This window comes from Brettanomyces bruxellensis, chromosome 8 (assembly GCF_011074885.1).
Source record: "Brettanomyces bruxellensis chromosome 8, complete sequence".
Lineage (NCBI taxonomy): Eukaryota > Fungi > Ascomycota > Pichiomycetes > Pichiales > Pichiaceae > Brettanomyces > Brettanomyces bruxellensis.
The window spans coordinates 2,642,215-2,660,856 of record NC_054689.1 but is presented as its reverse complement, the minus strand read 5'-3'; the positions used below and the strand labels follow the sequence as shown (position 1 = coordinate 2,660,856).

Below are 18,642 nucleotides of genomic sequence, written 5' to 3'. Positions count from 1 at the left end.
AAGATCGAGAAAACAATTTATTTCGAGTACCTCCGCCCCCTCCACCTTTATTTATCTTCACTCCCTCCATCCCATATTACTAACTCCTCCCTTTTATTTTAACTCCATCCTCTCGAAAATATTCAGTACTATATTTTTTTTGCTAGATTTACCTTACTTAATTTATTCAGCCCAGCCTACGCGGGCAAAAAAATCACACACCACCTCAATTCAACTGGACGTAGTTTCCAGGAAAAACACCAGTTGCCCCATTGAGCGACCCGGTCCACCAGCCGTTCTGGTCGGCAGTCCTCTCCAGGATGGTGATCCTATCGCCGGCCTTGAAGCTGAGGTCGCCGGCTGCCTGGGCGGCGTAATCATACAACGCGGTGCACACCTGCTGGCCGCCGGCGGTGGATGAGGCAGGCGGGGTAGCGACCCCCTGGTAGACTGGAGTGGGTGCGGCAGCAGTGTATGCAGGGGCAACAGCGGCGGCAGCGGGCACGGCACCGGGACCCGCAGGATTTTTCACGTCGGCCGGGTATCCATAATTTCCCGCGGTAGAAGATGGCGGGGTCTGCACGGCCTGCGGGACCTGGTAGGCGGTCTGCTGGCCGTATGCTGGGGGCTGCCCGTAGGCCGAGGTGGCCGAACCTTGCCCGTAGGCCGAAGTTTGGGCGGCAGCCTGCCCGTAGGCCGGGGTAATGGTCTGAGCCCCGTAGGCGGGAGGTGCCCCGGCGGCCGGCGATGCATCAGCCGGGTTTCCATACGGCGATCCATGCTCGGCAGCCAATCTTTTCTTAGTGGCATCAAGCTTGGACCTGGAGTACGAAAGTTTGAAATGAGTGATGCTGATGGCATCGGCCTGCTCTTCGATATTTCCACGCTTTCGCTGGAAGGCCTCCAAGATGTCTGACGATAGATCAAAGTATGGAATCTTCATCTCCTCCATACGGCTGGAAAGCGTGTAGAAAACATTGAGTTGCATGTAGTAAAGCGAGACGAACAACGGCTGGATAAACTCTCCCTGCATCTTGAAAAGCACCGGTAGCTCGTTCTTCATCATCTCGTTGTAGTAGTCATACTCCTGCTGGGCAATTGCCAAGTCGTTCTCCGCCTTGTATATCTTCTCCTCGTACTTGAGGGCTTTCGTCTCGTCCTTTTTCGATGCCTTATCTCTTTTCTCCTGGTACTTCTTCAACGTGTTCTGGAACCTGTCCAAATCCAACTGCTTGTGGGCTCTCTTCGTCGACATTTTCCTGATTGCCTGGATAATCTTAAGAAGCTCCTGTGCTGGCTGCACGATCTTTGTGTCAATGAGGTCCAAGTCCGGCTTTAGAGTGTCCTTGAGCTCGCTCATAAGCTCTCCATACTGCTCACATGCCTCAATGCCCTCCGGGTTTCCCTCGGGTGCCTCTGCACTGTCAACTTGGCTCAGACCTGTGATCGGCTTATATATCTCTTTAATTGCTTTTGCAAACCCTATCTGGTGCTCCAGCATGTCATCAACTGCCTTGTGGTATCTTTTTGACTCTGTATTCAATTTCCTTGTTTGCCCTTCCAACTCTTTAAACCTTGACTCTGCATCCTCGTACACAGGGTCTTTTGTCTGCTCCCCCATATTGAACTTCTGTCTCAGAGTCTGTGGGGCACGGGCCACTGCCTTTTGGAATCCTTTGAATGACATTGCTTGCTATTCTTGAAAATCTCCTTTTTGCCCTCTTAAAGAGTCTTACTTGATTGTTTCTGTTACTTCAATGGGCGTACATCCAAATGTTGTTAAGCAAAGGCAAAATTGAAAGATAGGACCTACGTGGAGTTTAATTAAATGCGGATAGCAAAGAGGGAGAAATCATAAATACCAAAAAAAAAAAAAAAAAATTCAAATAGTGCCAACCAGAAGCATGCTGGGTAGTCAGTCAGTCCGTCAGGCAAATATACATTCTATAGGTGTTGGCTGCTCCAAGCAGAAAGAAAGAACCAGGAAAAATATCAAAAATGTCCTTTGAATAAGGTTATTCATTTTTTATTTTTATTTTTTTCTCTCACTTCTTCGCTCAGCCTTACTTTCAATTAATTGACCAAGACACTGAGAATCTCTGGTTCCGGCTGGTACGTATTTTCTAAACGATTTTTACTGATATACGTTCTGTTATTTTATTTTTTATTTTTTATTTTTTAATTCTTATTTTTGGCTCTTATTCTTTAGCTCTTATTCTTTAGTTCTTATTCTTTAGTTCTTATTCTTTAGCTCTTATTCTTTATTTTTTATTTTTATTTTTTATTTTTATTTTTATTTTTATTCTTTATACTGATATTTTTTAGGCTTTTTCCTTGATATTTTCCATAGTATCTCATCTCTTGAAATCCTTTATTGCATGCGTCCAGAACTCAGCGATTACCCATAGATATTCAAGAAAATCACAGGTTATTTCCAAATGGTTTAATCATCGAAGAGGGTGGCTTTCCTTCAGTGTTACACAAAACAAATCAAAAGATGAACAATAAGTGCAATTGTATACTCAAGGCCATCACTTTCAACCTAAACACAAATAAGTAGGATCACGTAGCGCATCTGACAGCATTCTGAAGTCAAATACATCACCAATATTCTGGAACAAGGAAAAGAACAATTAGTTGCTAAAAGAAGAGAAGCAAAGATAAGAAATTCCGGTTTCCTGGCAAAGCCTAGGCTTCTAATTTACCATATAATATGGAGGCAAAAAATTAGACCGCAAAACGAAATGAAATGGTGAAGAAAGGAGCTACATAAAATTCTTGTAATAATCCACAGAGAAAAACACGATAGTTAACGTTTTGTAAACGGAAACAAAGAAAGAACTTCTTTGTTGACAGGGGCAGGGTGAAGATGGAAACAGGAAATACCCAATGTGATGTAAAGTTGGAAAATATATATTTGATACGGCATAAAGAGCCCGAATGAACAAAACACACGAAGCACACGATTGAAAGATGCGAATATGGGGGATAGTCGTAAAATTTAAAAAATAAAAATAAAAAAAGAATCATTATAATAATAGTAGCATAACGCATGTATGTGGGTAGGCAGGCATCCTCATTTATCCTATTTTTGTACTTCGCATACGGGTCCACCTGAACTATAGTAGAATATTTGTCCAACATTATATATATGCAATTTTCTTGTTTTCCCCATTCCTATCCTATTATTGAAACAATATTTTCTTCGCTCATTCGTCTTAGCGTCACAAAAAATATAATTGGAGTACTGATCATATTTTTATTAGCCAGACAGGCTTTCTTAGTATAATTTCGCAAACGTTATCACTTTAGTTCTTTATTACTGGCTGCTTTTGTCAAGTTCGTCTGCCTCGGCTTCACCTACTGGATTTGGATGGTCACATTGAAGATTATTGATATTAAGAAGGCTCATTCACTTTACATCATCTGCAGCAGACTACAGAAATCTTTTCTTCCCCATTTTTTTTAGTAAGCTGAAATATTCAAACTTTTTTTTTCCCATTGATCTCCGCTAAGCTCAACTTTTTTCTACTGGTATCCAATTACACACTTACTAAAACACATAAAGCAAATATCAACAATTAAAGTGCGCAAACAGTAATACATAAGAGCCAATTCCAATACCTGCTTGCAAAGTTGAGCATACGCGTCGTTTTCCTGGAAGCTCGCCCATTAAAGGCACACTTTCACTTGGTTGTTCACGCACTATATATAATCACAAACGGCAAAGCACAATACAAATAACACCTTTCCCTTATGAGCACATCCTCTACATCGCCGGGCAAATCGTCCTCCCTCACAAGTTGGATCAAGGGTCTTAAAAACAGCGGTGCCGGAAGTACAAATTCAGGTTCTAATTTAGCATCTAAGGATTCGGAAGGACACACACAGCAGAAGACGGTAAGATCACAAAATGCAGATGAAAGTGCGATATCATCATCGGCAGATGCTGCAACACCGAAATCAGCCAAATTGCAAACATCAATGTCGGCATCTCTGGTACAGCCAAGACCTAAACTAGGTTATCGATCCAGATCCTCGCATACATTTCGTCCACTTTCAACCTATTTCGGAAGTACAAACAGCAGTAATGAAGGCACTCTCAGCACCAAGGAGAAGCTGAAACTTCAGAAGGATAACTTTATCATGCAGAGGCAAATGGACAATATCGGGAACTCGGCCGTTTTTGGCGTTTCTTTGGAGGAATCGGTTCGAATTGCCGAGGGAAAGATCTACATCTCCAGTGATAGCGACGGCCTAGTTGTGTACGGGCGTATTCCACGGGTAGTTGCATCCTGTGGGCTCTTCTTGAAGAAAAACGCGTTGGATGTGGAGGGCATATTTCGTGTTGCAGGCTCAAATAAGAGAATCAAGCAACTACAGATTATCTTTTCGACTGCTCCAGACTACGGGGCAAAAATTGACTGGGATGGGTTCACAGTTCATGATGCAGCCTCGTTATTGAGACGTTATTTGGGTGCATTACCTGAACCATTGATTCCTTTGGCACTTTATGAGGATTTCAGAGAACCTCTAAGGTCACATCCAGCCATACTTAAGTATTTGAAGGATAAGGAAATAAGGATGTCACACGTGGGAGAGCCGGCTAAGAGGCACACTACGGCTTCATCCGATGATAAAGGTCATCTTACACCGGAGGAAAGGAAGCAGAAACGCAAAATGCTAAAGAAGAAGCTCACAAGAGAGAGAAACGAAGCATTAAATGAATACGCACATTTGTTTGACAAGCTCCCGGAACTCAATAGGCAGCTTCTCTTCTACATTCTAGACCTGCTAGCCATATTCAACATGCATTCCGACGAGAATAGGATGCCAGCAAGAAACTTAGCTGCGATTTTCCAGCCTTCCATTCTCTCACACTCTGATCACGATCTATCTCCCGATGAATATGCCTTATCCTCACTTGTGGTGGAGTTTATGATTCAGTATTCGCACAAAATCCTGCCTGCTGCCCAGGAATCGGCTAGAATTGCAGCTGCAGCTGCAGCATCAGCAAAGAAGCACAGCAAGAAGCGTGTTAATGATTCTGGAAATTCACCAGAGGATGGGAACGTTGGACAGAACCCGAAAAATAGGAAAGATAGCAAAAATTCGAGGATGAGCAGTCAAGCTCATAACTCATCATTATCCCTGATAATCCCCAGAAGAAAGCACAGCAAATCGATGTCTTACGTTCAAGGCATGTCCGATATGATTCGTGTTGCAAAGCCAACGTCTGATTCCTCGAGTATCGAAATGGATGATGAAGAGATCTCTGGAGAGAGTGGTGAGAAGTTTATGGATAGTGCAGAAACTCTTGCTGAGACGAAAAGCGATAATTCAGCTGAGAATATTCCATTATCATTTGCTTCTGAAAAATCGGAGCCTACCACAGTGATAACACCCCCAATCAACATAGAGAAAGCACAAAAGTTGGATGTCGCACATCATACGTCAAAAACTCCCAAAACACCAAAGGGGCAAACATTCGGTGCTCAGGGCTCACAATCACCCTCACGCCGCTTTCTTCACACTCTTGCCAAACCGCTTAATATACTCTCATCTCCAAGATTGCATTCGCAGAGCCCGGAAGCAGGAAATCCAATAGAGTCCATTCTATCACCCTCAGATGAGAAAGAATTAGGAAATACTCCTCTATTAGAATCTGGCAGTCCTACTAAAGAGAAGAAAAGCTGGCTTAACAAGCTCAGGAGTAGGTCAAATTCCAAGAGTGTCAATTGAGGAGGGAACTGAGTAAGTCTGTTTGTCCTCCTTTATTTCCACTTTTGGTTTCCTCTCTGCACCCAGCTTGATAACTTTCTCTTCTCCATTTACAATCACATGTCTTTTACTCTTTTCTTTTGCTTCTTTACTATTGGATCAGAAATAACATCGATTTCGGTAGGATTTCAGATTCACCACACACATTTTATGCCTTCACCTCCTACTCGCCATATCGTGTCTTTTTTCATGAACAGAATTATTGCAAACCGACCCCTTTTCACTCGTTCTTTTTATTTTATCAAACTCCGTTTTGTTCTATTTTTATTATTCTTCTTGTTTTGTTTCCTACAACTGTTGGTATCATCACTATCACACATCAACTTATTATTTTTCATATGGTACGTCTCACCCTATCTTTTTTTTTTTGCTTATTGCTTATTGCTTTGGAACGAATAGCGCTAATTTCTAATATCACATTTTCTTTCACAAATAAACTGTTTATATACGTGGGTCGACTATTTTGTTGACAATGTTTCGAAACATTTTCTCTTCTCTTTATGTTCATAATTCAATAAAGTCGTCTCCTCAATAGTGTTTGCATTGTCAACGTTTGTATAATCCCTTGCTTTAATCAAGAACCACCATATCGTCATCCGGTTTACTTTCACCATGTTCAACTTTTCTAGATTTGACGGACTTCCCATTACTAAAGTCATCTTCGAGCTTCCTCTTTTTAGAGATTTGCTTTTCATCCTCATCCTCATCTAGAACAACGATATCATCATCATCTCCCTCTTGCTCGATTACACTATTACTATCACTATTATCTTCCGTTTCACTTTCCTGTTCGTTTCCCTGGTATTCAGGGATTTCAAGATCTGGGAGCACCAAACTTTTGCCGCTAGTATCAACGAGCATAAGCTCAACCAAATCAAGCTTTTCCTCACTGTCCGTCACCAAGAGGATATCTCCATTTGTCACAAATTTGCTTAATTTCGACTTCCGATTATCATCAAAGTCAAAATCATACAAAAGCCTAGAGTCACTCGTTGTCAAAGATATATCATCTTCATAATTATATTTGGACAGGATTGCGTCTCTGAAGGCTCCCACATCAATAGTGGAAAGATCAACCTTTGCAATCCCTCTAGTTATAGAGCACTGCTTACACTTTGGATTTGGCTTGAACAAAGTTGATGAATTCACAAATCTTTCCCTGGAGGAGGAATCACAAATCATCCTAGAGTGTTTTACAGCTTCTTCCGTATTCTTCCCACTTAAAAAGTAGTGTATAGATGAAAGACCACTAAATCCTGCCATGATAGCATTTGTGGTTGCAACCGCTGGAATTATATTGCCTGCAATTTGTTTCACTTCGAATTCAGTTTTCCGAGGAATATCAAATATTACTGACCGAAGATTGGAAGCAGTTGCGACAAAGTCCAACGCATCCTGATCGTCCTTATCAAAATCAATGATTTTTTCCTTTGCAAGACGCCTCGTAAGGTTTAATGTTGCCTTAGCAAAAACTTTGAGGTTTTCCAATGGCGTCCACAATTTCTGGTCGGACACACTCAAATTGTCAGTCGGTAACTTTCCAAGAAACTGATCCAAATGTTGCTTATATTGTCCCTCATAATCTAATGGGGTTGGCTTTTCCCTACTTCTCCATAGACTATCCATTCTCAAAAGACGAACAATATCCGAGTAAAACACCTTTGCAATTATATCATTAATGAATCCAAACTCTGTTGTACCTTCCAAATTCTGGAGCTTTTCTGCAGCGTAATCGATCTTATTCTTGAGGTCTAAAAGCTCGTTAGTTTCACGTAGAGCCTCCGCTTTCTCCTTTGCATTATCTTCCTCGGATTTCTCATCTTGATTCGCGGTTGGTACATTCTGAGTCTCAAAATCACGAGGTCCAAATAACTGGGGAAACAAATAGTTCTTGGCCCATGTCACACAGTGCACGGGCTTAGATGGAGTTGATCTAATTGTGCAAACAGGAAAAGCTTTGGGTGTCGTTTTAGGAACACAGGCAAAGCATTCGGTTAAATACGGATAGATGGGTTGGACCTGGCCCTTCAATCCGGTGGTTCCAGACTCCATAAGTGGAACACGAGTAAAAAGACATATCTTATTGACATACATTCTTGCTTCAAGGTTATCCAATGCATTGAAGATCATGTCAAACTGCTCAAAGAATGAGAGCGGAAATTGTGCTTTGTCCATGATATTACCGTGATGTGCAACTAGCTTCGAAAAGTGGTTAAATGATTTAACGGCTTTCACCGCTGTCAGTGCCTTGGATGTTTTAATATCCTTCTGTCTGAAAAGAAACTGCCTGTTCAAGTTTGAAAGATCTATGGTATCTAGATCAAGAACATGAATTTCTCCAAACTGCATCATAATAAGGTCCTTAAGAAGCTCACAGCCAATTCCTCCTGCACCAACTAAAAGAACGGTTGCATCCCTAAAGGCGGACACGTTGGTGTCGCCAAACATTTTCTGCATATAGCTATCAATTGCCATTTTGCTGTTTTATAATCACGAGACAAATGATCTAACCGGTATTCCGTAAGGGGTTGAAAATAAAAAAAAGATCAACAAGTCTTTTTAATGCATCTACTCGCAGTGTACGAGTTGTTGCCTGTAGACTAGTAATAATGCTACTTGCTTAATGCTTTTAAAGAATATATGCTTTGACCTAGGTGACCCTCATCTATAGGTGAAAGTGAAAAATTCAGGAAATGAAAGAAGCGTCGCGTGAAAGGCTTTAGGTGTAAGGATGCAAGAATAGCTGAGTGTGGTGAGCACGAAGTGGGCAAGGACTAGATTACAAATGAAAATGTGGTTCAAATAAGTACATAATAGATATTTATGCAGCTAAAGAGTTTCAAAGATAACTTTATGGTTGTTAGTACATTATTTCACGCCACACACACTATGGAGAGAACATTGGAATGCAATTAGCCCTTGACACCCTAACACCATAAAGCTTTGCGATGACAGCATTTTCATTCGCGGTACTTTTTCAACAACGTCAAAATGCCACGATTAGAGCTTGATAAATATTCAAGTGGATGACAGTTTATGGGTAGGAATCGATTAAAGGACAGCAATTCATTTCTGATTTGCATATTTAGACATTCAAGATGGCCAACAAATATTCAGTCATTCTCCCAACCTACAATGAGAAGGAGAACCTTCCCATAATTACGTATCTTCTAGCCAAGATGTTTAAAGAGAACAAACTTGACTGGGAGATCGTCATTGTGGATGATAATTCTCCGGATGGAACTCAGGATGTTGCAAAGCAATTGGTCAAGCTTTATGGAGATGATCACATCAACTTGAAGACGCGTGCAGGAAAGCTTGGTCTAGGTACCGCATATAAATTTGCTCTTCAGTACGTGAGGGGAAACTTTGTCATCATTATGGATGCCGATTTCTCTCATCATCCGGAAGCAATTCCACAATTTATTGCTAAACAGAAGGAGAAGGATTTTGACATTGTTACTGGCACGAGATATGCTGGAAATGGAGGTGTGTATGGCTGGAATTTGAAGAGAAAGCTCATTAGTAGGGGTGCCAACTTCTTGGCTAGCGAATTGCTAAGACCACATGTTTCGGACTTGACCGGTTCCTTCAGACTTTATAAGAAGCCAGCTTTGGCCAGTATAATTGAGGTTACCAAGTCAAAGGGTTACGTTTTCCAGATGGAAATGGTCATCCGTGCCAGATCGTTGGGTTTGACTATTGGTGAAGTTCCGATTTCTTTTGTTGACCGACTTTACGGACAGAGTAAGCTTGGAGGTGACGAGATTATAGGCTACTTGAAGGGCTTATGGACTTTGTTCACTACCGTTTAATTTTTACCTTGACACGTTACTGTTACATCCTCGTTTAATGCAAATGCACCCAAATGTGCTCAAAAACTCCATTAATAGCGTAGAAAAGATTGTATGTTAATATTTGAAAGCGGTTTAAAAGCTCGTGCAACGCGTATCTTGGTGGACTTGCATGCACTTTAAACAGCACACCCTCGCACCACATTTAATACATCTTGACGAGCTGATATTTCCACATATAGTACAGAGATTTTTTGTGCGCTCAACTGTAGGCCTGGCCTCAAGTGCCCGAAGCTTGCGTAGCTCTTGCTTGTCAATCTCATCAAGGTAATTGGTCCACGTCTTTTTGGAGTTGAGGATTCTACGAACGGTAATAGATGGCTTTCTGTTCCTCAAACTTCGCATATGCGTGATGTTTTTCGGTACTTCGATCTTTATATTATCATTGTAGTTCTCTCGGCTGAGCTCCTCAAACCGTTTGTTTGCCTTTTTCAACTCTAACGCACTCATCAGTCTTTCTTCCTCGCTTATTCTCTCCTCTTCTGCATTACGTGAATCATTTTTTGTGGAATTCCCGTTGCCACCATCTATTTTTGCCCTCATGAACTGCGCCTGCTGCATTTCTTTCACGTTGTAATTCACCCTCTGTCTTTTGTTCATTTTGCGTGCCGAATATGTTGACCCAGAAAGACCCTGTGCAGTTCTTGGTGCTACCATATGTGAGGAAAGGGGTCCCGGAGCATAGAGTGAGGAATAGTAATAATCCGTATTCCTGCTTCCCTTCTTTCCGCCTGGAAGTTCTTCAACGGTGTGCATTGTTGTGATGTGGTTTAAGAGAAGAGGATGTGTTAAATAAGGTTGGGCAGGATAGGCCAAGAGAGATAGATCTGAATAGCCAGAAAAAAAATAGGAAATATTCAAATATAAAAAAATAGGAAATATTCAAATATTGAAATATAAAAAAAAATATTGCGGAAAAAAATAAAATCAGATACACGGAATTTCATTAGCAAATATAGGTGACTAGAATTACATAAAATATCAACACCGACAAGACACACAGCAGGACGCCAATTCTAAGAACGTAGTACACGTTACCAGGGTCATTTCTCGTCGGCAAAAGCCTCGAGCATCTTGGCATGTAGGAAGTTGACTATCTGCTCAAGGTATACGGATTTGCACACTAGTCCTGTTTTAAGGTAGACAACGGGTAGTTCACCATCCAAAGCGGAACTCTTGACCGGGATCTGCTTTTCTCCGCTGAAGTACTGGTTCATGAACTTGGAGATGCCCATTAAGGCAGTGCGGACGGATAGATCGCTTGAGTCAGAAATGGTGGATGAAGATGTGGATTGCGAAGAAGGAGAATTAGGGGAAGTGGAATCAAGCGGACTGGACAGCGTTATGAGGTAGACGGAGCCACTCAGGGACATCCGGTGGTGCTTGTGCTTCAACTGGATGTCTAGGCCGCACACAAGCCTCTGGAGTTTCTGCTTCTTGTCACCTTTCTTGGCGATTAGCTTGTAGTACAAGATCCTCATCATCTCCATCTGGTATAGCGACAAGGTGAAGCCCAGGCTTGGGAACATCTGCATCTTGGAGACGGGGACTGCTGGGTCGGCGTTTTTCTCGTTGAACCGGTCCAGCTGGTCGTTTCTCAGTTTCAGCAAAGAGGCATGCACCCTATACAGAGGGAGCGTTAGCCTCAAGTAGACGATAAGCATCCTGATTTTCTCGTAGTTGAACCCGGACGAGACCAACTGCTTCAAACGGGGGACACACAGTAAGTGTGGGTTGCCATCTGCCAACTCTAGACTGACAGATTCGTTGCTGCTACCCAAACCCCGGGGCAGATCGGCATCCGGAGTGTCTGGAATGGCGGCCCCGGCCTTCAACTTTAGCGTGATGGACTCGTTGGCATTCTCGCCGTACTGGAAACACACTTTGTCAAGTGTAACAGCCCGGAGTTTCAACTGTGGATCGCTGCCAACAAGCTGGAATAACGATAATAGGCCAGAAAGCTGGCGGAGCACGGTCAGGGGAGCTGCCAAGATGGTCGAGGCCAACGCTGGGGTATCGTCAAGATCCGAAAGAGAGCCTGGAGGAGTATCAGAGGCTGAACTTGCCCTGTCGTGGCTGATCCACCTCTCCTTTAGGTTCATGGTACTGCGAATGGTGAAAATGCGGGTATCCTGGTCAAGGTTCACGGATGTAGAGTGAGAGGCGAGGCCAGAAATACCGGAGATGCCGTTTAGCGAGTGGGCTAAGGTGCCAAGCCGGGAGGTGTCGCAGAGGCGGCCGTGGACGGCGACGCGGAGGGTGGCAGTCGCATCGATCGACGCGACGAGGAGCAGAGAATTGCGGACTCCTGGGATCGCGAACAGGGACCGATTGCTGAGAAGGAGCACGGATTGTGATACATCGCGTCGATCGACCGCATCACCAGCGACGCGTCGGACGAAGTCGGCTGCGGCCCGGTCGGTGTCCGGGTGCAATCTCTTCACCTTGCAGTGCATTTCCCGGAGCTCGTTGACGATCAAGTGGCAGACGAGTTTGGAGGTGCAGATTCCGGCAAGGTGGTCCAATCCGGCGAAGGAGAATTGTTGTGACTGGTCGATTTTCGGCGGCAGATGCACGGATCCAGCCCATAGAACCTTCCAGCATCCTTGGCATGAGGAGAGCCGGCAGATCCAGAACTGTGGCCTGGTGGAGAACCCGAATACCGCGGCAGCCAAGAAAAATCCCCTGGGCCATCCATTCCGGGCGAAAAATCGCACCGCGGCGAGTTGCGGGGCCAAAGATGTGTTTTTGAGCTGGCTCAAATCGGCATCGAGCCCGGACTCCTGCAGGGACATCTGGATCCCAGGAACCGGGGCCCACCCGGTGGCACTGAGTACTGTGCCGAGATCCTGGTCCTGGGTCAGCAGCCGAAGCCTCAACAATCCAACAAATGCATTATCTGCCGGGTTCCTGTTGATCTGGCTCACTACCCGGGCCATGCCGGGAGTAGGATGCTGGAAACAGCCCTGCCCGGAAAGCAGGCTGATGTTGTAGATGACCGTCCGCCTGTGGTTCACATCAAACACAAGATCGTGCTTCTGGATGTGGCAAAACCGCTCCGCATTCTCGATCGAAGCCACAAGTTTCGACCGGAGCTCCTTCAGCTCGTCGTCGATGTGGATGCCGATAATCTGCCGGATCACCCGCTCAACGTCGATCGACCCGTCGGCCCCGCCGAGCTCCACCCCATGCAAATCGCACACTTTGTTTTCTCTCACCCATCTGAGCCCGAGAGTCGATCCGCATGCTGCACCCAGTGTCTTTATTCTTTTAGTGTCATTATTAACTGCATTGGCTGCATTATTATCTCCATTCTTATCTGCATTATTATCTCCACTCTTATCTCCACTCTTATCTCCACTCTTAAGTCCATCCCTCACCCCATCCCTCACTTCTCCCTTTTCCATCTCCTCACCTTCAGCAGCTCTCACCCGGCCTATCTCAATCCGGGAAGACGCACCTCTTCTCTTCAGCCAGTACGAAATCACAATAATGCCCCGCTCCGCACTGTAGCTGTGCGAAAGATGGCCCCTCCAAAGACCCATTCTCAGCTTCAAAAGCTGCCGGTGGAGCATGAAAAGCTTGCACGATAGTGCATACTCGTGCAACAGCTCATACAACCCCACCAACCCACCCCGGGCAAGCTCCATGTTCGCAACCCGCTCCAGATGCACAAACGTCTGCTGCGGGAGTGCAGTTTTTGACAGCACAATCTTCAAGTTTTCCGTCCGGAATCCTAACTTGAAGTCCACGAGGCAAAATGGCAAATCGGACAACGAACCGGCTTCAGGTGAAGCATCGCTAGCCAATGAGAGTGCACACTCGAATGATCCGTGCACGTCCATTATCACGCGTCCATCTCGCACCTCGTAATTGTAGAATTGCCTTGGCAGATCCTGGTTTGTGGCCAGAGCCATTTTCACCGATATCGCAATGTCCAACCGCCTCAACGTGTCAAGAATGAGCTCCTGCGGCACCTTCTCGGCAGGAAGGAAGTCATGCGTCGGAAGTTGCGGCCTTCCCTGCACCAAAACCTCGAGGGCAGTCGAAATATCCGGATTCGGCACTTTTGCAGACACTAGAGACTGCTTCATGTTTCCCAGCTGGCCCAAAGCATTCGTAATCGCCTGGCCCTGGTCCCGTAACCACGCAAACAAATCAATCAGTTTCTGTATCTCCGTTGCGTCTCGGGCCCACTTCGATATCACGTAAAGTCTGATGAAATTCTCCCGCAAAGACACCAACAGATCCAGAAACTTCCGTTTTTTCTCGTTGTCCGACACACTCGACGACTCCAACGACTTCATGAATGTGCTCAGCTCCCGATACGTGTACTGGGCCTGTCTCCGGAGTGCATCCGAGAGAGGTGTGAGGTTGTCTGTCACGTGTGGAAGACTGGGAGGATACCCTCCATCAACTTTATTCGATACACTTGATTCTTCTTTCACCACAAGCCTTGGCGAACCGTTCTGGACGGCTGCACTTCTCGGCTGTGCACCAACTCCGGCGGGCATTTTTGCTTTTGTCTGCTGTGCTGCTATTTTGCGGTAATGCTATATCTAATCGAGCTGTTTCAGCCAAATCTGCACACGGTAGTTTTTCAGTATTTTACCGGATCAGGATAATGAATCTGTTCTCAATGACGGGTATTTATGCAAAGCGAGGAAGGCTGACGAGAACAAAAGGATTGTGTTATGAATTGTTTTCCAATGCTGTCTAGGACTCCAGTATGTATATTTTGATGTCTTCTGTCAACACTCGCAAAGGGATAAAAAAAAAGCAAAAAAAATGACCAATAGTAAAAAGCAAACGTGGAATTGCCCCAATACACGAAGATGCCCGGCCTTCTAGTCTCTTCAAAATGACCACGATGATACAAACCAGATATGACGTTGGTTATATATGCTGGCTGTAATTGAAGCAAATGAGTGACTAAAAAGCAAGAGCGGTGAATTTTTGTGAGACGTGAAGATGAAAAAAAAAAAAAAAAATTAAATGAAATAAATAGCTTGAAGTTAGTGACTGGTTCATGTAGGATAAGTTACTCCTTCCCACTGATCGGTATCTGGCTGTAAACGAGAAGTGAGTGCGGAAGACTGAACGCGCGAATTTTGATGGGGCGGGATGAAAATTTACCTAAAGGTCAAAAAAAAAAATTTAAAAAAAGCAAGCAGCTTGGTGCATTAAATCATCTAGAATAATTGGATCGGCTGATCGGTAAGGTCGATGTACCAAAAAAAAGTGCTGATCAGACCCAGTAAACAAATTTGCTTCTCGGTGATATTCTTATCTGTACTCCACACGTGTGTGATAAGACGATTTCATATACGAGGAAAGCATTATTCGAGACGGTAGCAATCTGGAGTATAAAGATAGCTACGGGCAGAATAGGGATACATTGGGAACCATTTTTTTATGGTAATTAGACATAGATAGATCCAGATATATACAAACCACTTTATAAACAGCCATCTCTCAGATTTTGCACCATCCATTTCCCGAAAACTTTCAATATAGCCATAATTCAGATCCGTCTCAACCTGCACAACCATCCACAACACCAGATTGGACCGATCGGCAAAGAATTTCAAACTGATACATATAGCATCGCATCGGCAGACAACATCTCTACACACAGTGATAAACGGACAGATAGACCTCCATCTCTTTCTATATGTCGTACAATGAGCACAATTCCGAGATCCCAGAGCAGACGATAAAGCCTACATCAGGAGATCTTCACATTTCGGGCGATTCCGACGAGCTTATAGTGTCGAAAGTAGCCAATTCTGACGATATAAGCAAAAACGAGAAGAAGCATGTCGAAGCAACTCCAATTCCATTGAGAATTCCCAAAATACGCCGGCCCGGGTCACAGGATAGGGCCGGAGGAGCGAAATCTTTGCATTCATCACAACCCGAACCGATAATCCTACCGAAACCCAGGCAAAGAGTGCTTTGTGAATTCACCAACACAGCCATATCACCAGTACTGGGCAAGCGGAATTTCAGAATAGGTCCTGTTGATAGAATTGCATCGAGACCTATGGAGCCTCCGCTACTGGAGGAAGAAAGATTGGAGTTTCACCATGCGGAGGAAAGTTCCAGGCCGGCAGGTACCGCTGGAATCTCCGTGTTTGTCACGTACGAGCCGAAAACAAACCGTCGGCAGGTGTGGAAGTGCCGCCGGGAAGAAATCGGAGAGGGGTCATTTAGCAAAGTGTACGTCACTGTTGACAGGAAAAACGCAATCAAGGTGGTGAGAGTTGACCCGGATGAGGACGATGACACCCGATTGAGGGTTCAGGGTTCGCTCTTGAGAGAATTGGAGATATTGCAAGAGATATCGCATCCAAACATCGTCAAGTTGTTTGGCTACAACTCGGATTTGAAGCACAACCACGTCACCATGGCCATGAGCTTCTATAGAGGCGGTGATATGTTTGATATGGTCTTGAAGCACAGGCTGTCGCTACATGAGAATGTTGTTCGTGCCATTTTTTCGAACGTGGCCTCGGCAGTTCGCTATTTGCACCATCATGATATATGCCATCGTGACATCAAGCTTGAAAACGTGCTTCTGATCTATGGCATCTCGGATATCGACTTGTGGACCAACAACGTCCCCGATCGCGTTGCTGTCCTCTCTGACTTTGGTTTATCGAAAAAAATCAGCAAGGACGATCCCTTATTGACCACCCGATGTGGATCCGAGGATTACGTATCGCCTGAGTTGCTTCTTGGACTTAAGTATGACGGAAAACAGAACGACTGTTGGGCACTTGGTGTTCTTCTATATTCCATATTGGAGGGCCGGCTGCCTTTTGACTCCCCGCCCAATTCACATAGATCTGGAAGATCTTCCAGGCCTTCCCACCGAATATCAACCATCACGTGGTCCTGGTACCAATTGCAAGATAACGGGAAGGACTCGCAAGGAAATGATTTTTCTCAGGCAAAGGAAATCGTCGATCACCTACTCGTGAAAAGAACGAAGAGATGGACCATAGACCAGATATGTGATCACCAGTGGCTTTCTTCCTCCTAAATTTGCAACTTGTTGAGCAGCTGCGGCTCATGTAATATTATGAACCCTATCATTGAACGATTGCTGTAGCCTAATCATGTGCTCGAGCATCTCATACTTCACATCCATCAGCTCAACGAGTTTCTGGTCATCCTCCGAGTGTATAAAGCTAAACGTGCCGGCATCTAACTTGGCGCAACTTGTAAGTTTTGATCTCGCCAAACGAGCCATCCCCAATGCAGACTGGAATTTCTCATCAACGGCATTTCCTGCCGACTTCACAACGTATATTCCAAGTTTCGCGTGCAATACCTGGCTCATCAAACCCAGAAAAAGGTTGTTTTTCGAAAAAGAACCGCACACAAGAATGTTCTTAACAGGAAAGGAATCTTCCACAAAGCACTGCAACATCAACCGTGATTCCAACACTATGTGCTCTAGGATAAGAAGATACCTCGACACGAAATCGGCTCTGTCCGGAACCATCGATCCGCCAATCATATACGCAGATATTTGTGAGTCATTAAATGGAGTTCTATTCCCAAGATATTCGCCACTGTAGTACTTCGTAGCATTCATCATCCATGGACAAGAAAAAGCTGAAGTCTCATCTTTGACCATTCGATCCACCTCGTACCAAAAAGACGCTGATTTCGGATTCATCCCTCTAGCATTTGGGGAGCATGGATGATAATCAAAAAGGTTTTCAAGAAGTATTCCGCAGCAGCTAAGTCCTCCTTCATAAAACCACTGGCCAGGCATTATTTGGAATCCTCCCCACATACCATTAGGAGGTTCAATTGGCTTTCTAGAAGCGGTTAGATAGCATGCTGATGTTCCCGCTACCATTATAACGGTATTCTCCGCACATATTTGGTTTTGAGGCACATTGTTTGTGGCGAAGTTTGTAAAGAATGAAGCATAACAATCTATTAGACCCGAGCAAACGTTCACTGGTTGCTTTTGCTTTATTCCTAACGCAGATTCAAGCGATTTATTCACGGTTCCAAGTACTTCACCTGCAAATGGCACCCCTGAGTCAAGTCTCGACCTTCCTTGTCTAACCTGTTCACTTTCCAAGGGAATTTTGCAGCTTCGGTTGTAGAATTCAAGTGTGAAACCTGCCAAAGAGCCATCAATACCGATATTTTCATGATTGTACCACTCTTCACTCAGAGTACTGCCTTTTGCGTTCAAATTCTGCGGCCCATCAATAAGCATGCACTCTAACCAGTTGTGCAAGTCAAAAAAGAGAAGTTGCTGGAACTCTGCCTCCCTTCCCAGATGCTTTAAATCATGATATATCTTCTGCACTTTAGGTACTGCCATTTCCGGAATAAAGCATCCCCCAAGTTTGTTCAGGTATTCTTTACATCCGTCTGGTGTCCAACATTCCTTTGATCTATGATCCATCCAAAAGACTATTCCTTTATCTTTCTCTCTATCCTTATCTTTATCCTTCTCTCTGTCCTTCTCTTGATATTTTCCTTCTCCATATAAATGATCAGTGTCTTGTGGCAAGACGGTACCCTTAGAAGTCACTTTTGAAACTGCCAACGAACAGGTGGCATCAACACAAATTGCCTCAACTACTGGCTCAAAGGCTATATGCTCTATTGCTCCTCTTATGCAGTGTACAGTGGCATTCCATAAGTCTTCCTGGCTGGATGTAATATATGATTTATCTTGAGCATCAACTTCATAGCTTATAGGATGTTCACACTTTGCCAAGATAGCCCCATCATCAGAACCAATTGCAACCGCCCGCACCGATTTCGATCCCACGTCTATTCCAATAAAGCAGTTAGTCATCTGCGGTTAATTGGCATTGGATTTGCGACTGAACACAAAGCGAGTCTAAAGATTAGATAAGCGCCGAAAGTACAAGGTGAAAAAAAAAGTGGACAAATTAGGTAGATCTCGATAATACTGAAAATTTCAGGAGCAGAGAGAGGAGCACAGCCATTCCTACAAATATGCGTCTCATAACTTGTATTTATT

At 44.2% G+C, this 18,642-nt stretch overlaps 8 protein-coding genes across 8 annotated transcripts; 3 read left to right on the top strand and 5 right to left on the bottom strand.

Annotated features, from left to right (window-relative positions):
- Positions 1-205: 205 nt before the first annotated feature.
- Positions 206-1,666, bottom strand: BRETT_001364 (uncharacterized protein; the record flags this gene model as incomplete). Its single annotated transcript, XM_041279918.1, has 1 exon — positions 206-1,666. One exon carries the CDS (start codon positions 1,664-1,666, stop codon positions 206-208), a length of 1,461 nt encoding a protein of 486 aa, XP_041138132.1.
- A 2,069-nt stretch (positions 1,667-3,735) lies between these two features.
- Positions 3,736-5,721, top strand: BRETT_001363 (uncharacterized protein; the record flags this gene model as incomplete). The annotated part of the gene is made up of 1 exon (XM_041279917.1): positions 3,736-5,721. The coding sequence occupies one exon, from the start codon at positions 3,736-3,738 to the stop codon at positions 5,719-5,721; it is 1,986 nt and encodes a 661-aa protein (XP_041138131.1).
- Positions 5,722-6,330: 609 nt separating this feature from the next.
- Positions 6,331-8,235, bottom strand: BRETT_001362 (uncharacterized protein; the record flags this gene model as incomplete). The annotated part of the gene is made up of 1 exon (XM_041279916.1): positions 6,331-8,235. One exon carries the CDS (start codon positions 8,233-8,235, stop codon positions 6,331-6,333), a length of 1,905 nt encoding a protein of 634 aa, XP_041138130.1.
- A 623-nt stretch (positions 8,236-8,858) lies between these two features.
- On the top strand, positions 8,859-9,575 carry DPM1 (dolichol-P-mannose synthesis; the record flags this gene model as incomplete). The annotated part of the gene is made up of 1 exon (XM_041279915.1): positions 8,859-9,575. The coding sequence occupies one exon, from the start codon at positions 8,859-8,861 to the stop codon at positions 9,573-9,575; it is 717 nt and encodes a 238-aa protein (XP_041138129.1).
- Positions 9,576-9,689: 114 nt separating this feature from the next.
- BRETT_001360 (uncharacterized protein) lies at positions 9,690-10,370 on the bottom strand (the record flags this gene model as incomplete). Its single annotated transcript, XM_041279914.1, has 1 exon — positions 9,690-10,370. One exon carries the CDS (start codon positions 10,368-10,370, stop codon positions 9,690-9,692), a length of 681 nt encoding a protein of 226 aa, XP_041138128.1.
- Positions 10,371-10,657: 287 nt separating this feature from the next.
- BRETT_001359 (uncharacterized protein) lies at positions 10,658-14,128 on the bottom strand (the record flags this gene model as incomplete). The annotated part of the gene is made up of 1 exon (XM_041279913.1): positions 10,658-14,128. One exon carries the CDS (start codon positions 14,126-14,128, stop codon positions 10,658-10,660), a length of 3,471 nt encoding a protein of 1,156 aa, XP_041138127.1.
- Positions 14,129-15,288: 1,160 nt separating this feature from the next.
- Positions 15,289-16,662, top strand: BRETT_001358 (uncharacterized protein; the record flags this gene model as incomplete). The annotated part of the gene is made up of 1 exon (XM_041279912.1): positions 15,289-16,662. The coding sequence occupies one exon, from the start codon at positions 15,289-15,291 to the stop codon at positions 16,660-16,662; it is 1,374 nt and encodes a 457-aa protein (XP_041138126.1).
- A 27-nt stretch (positions 16,663-16,689) lies between these two features.
- Positions 16,690-18,453, bottom strand: BRETT_001357 (uncharacterized protein; the record flags this gene model as incomplete). Its single annotated transcript, XM_041279911.1, has 1 exon — positions 16,690-18,453. The coding sequence occupies one exon, from the start codon at positions 18,451-18,453 to the stop codon at positions 16,690-16,692; it is 1,764 nt and encodes a 587-aa protein (XP_041138125.1).
- Positions 18,454-18,642: the final 189 nt, after the last annotated feature.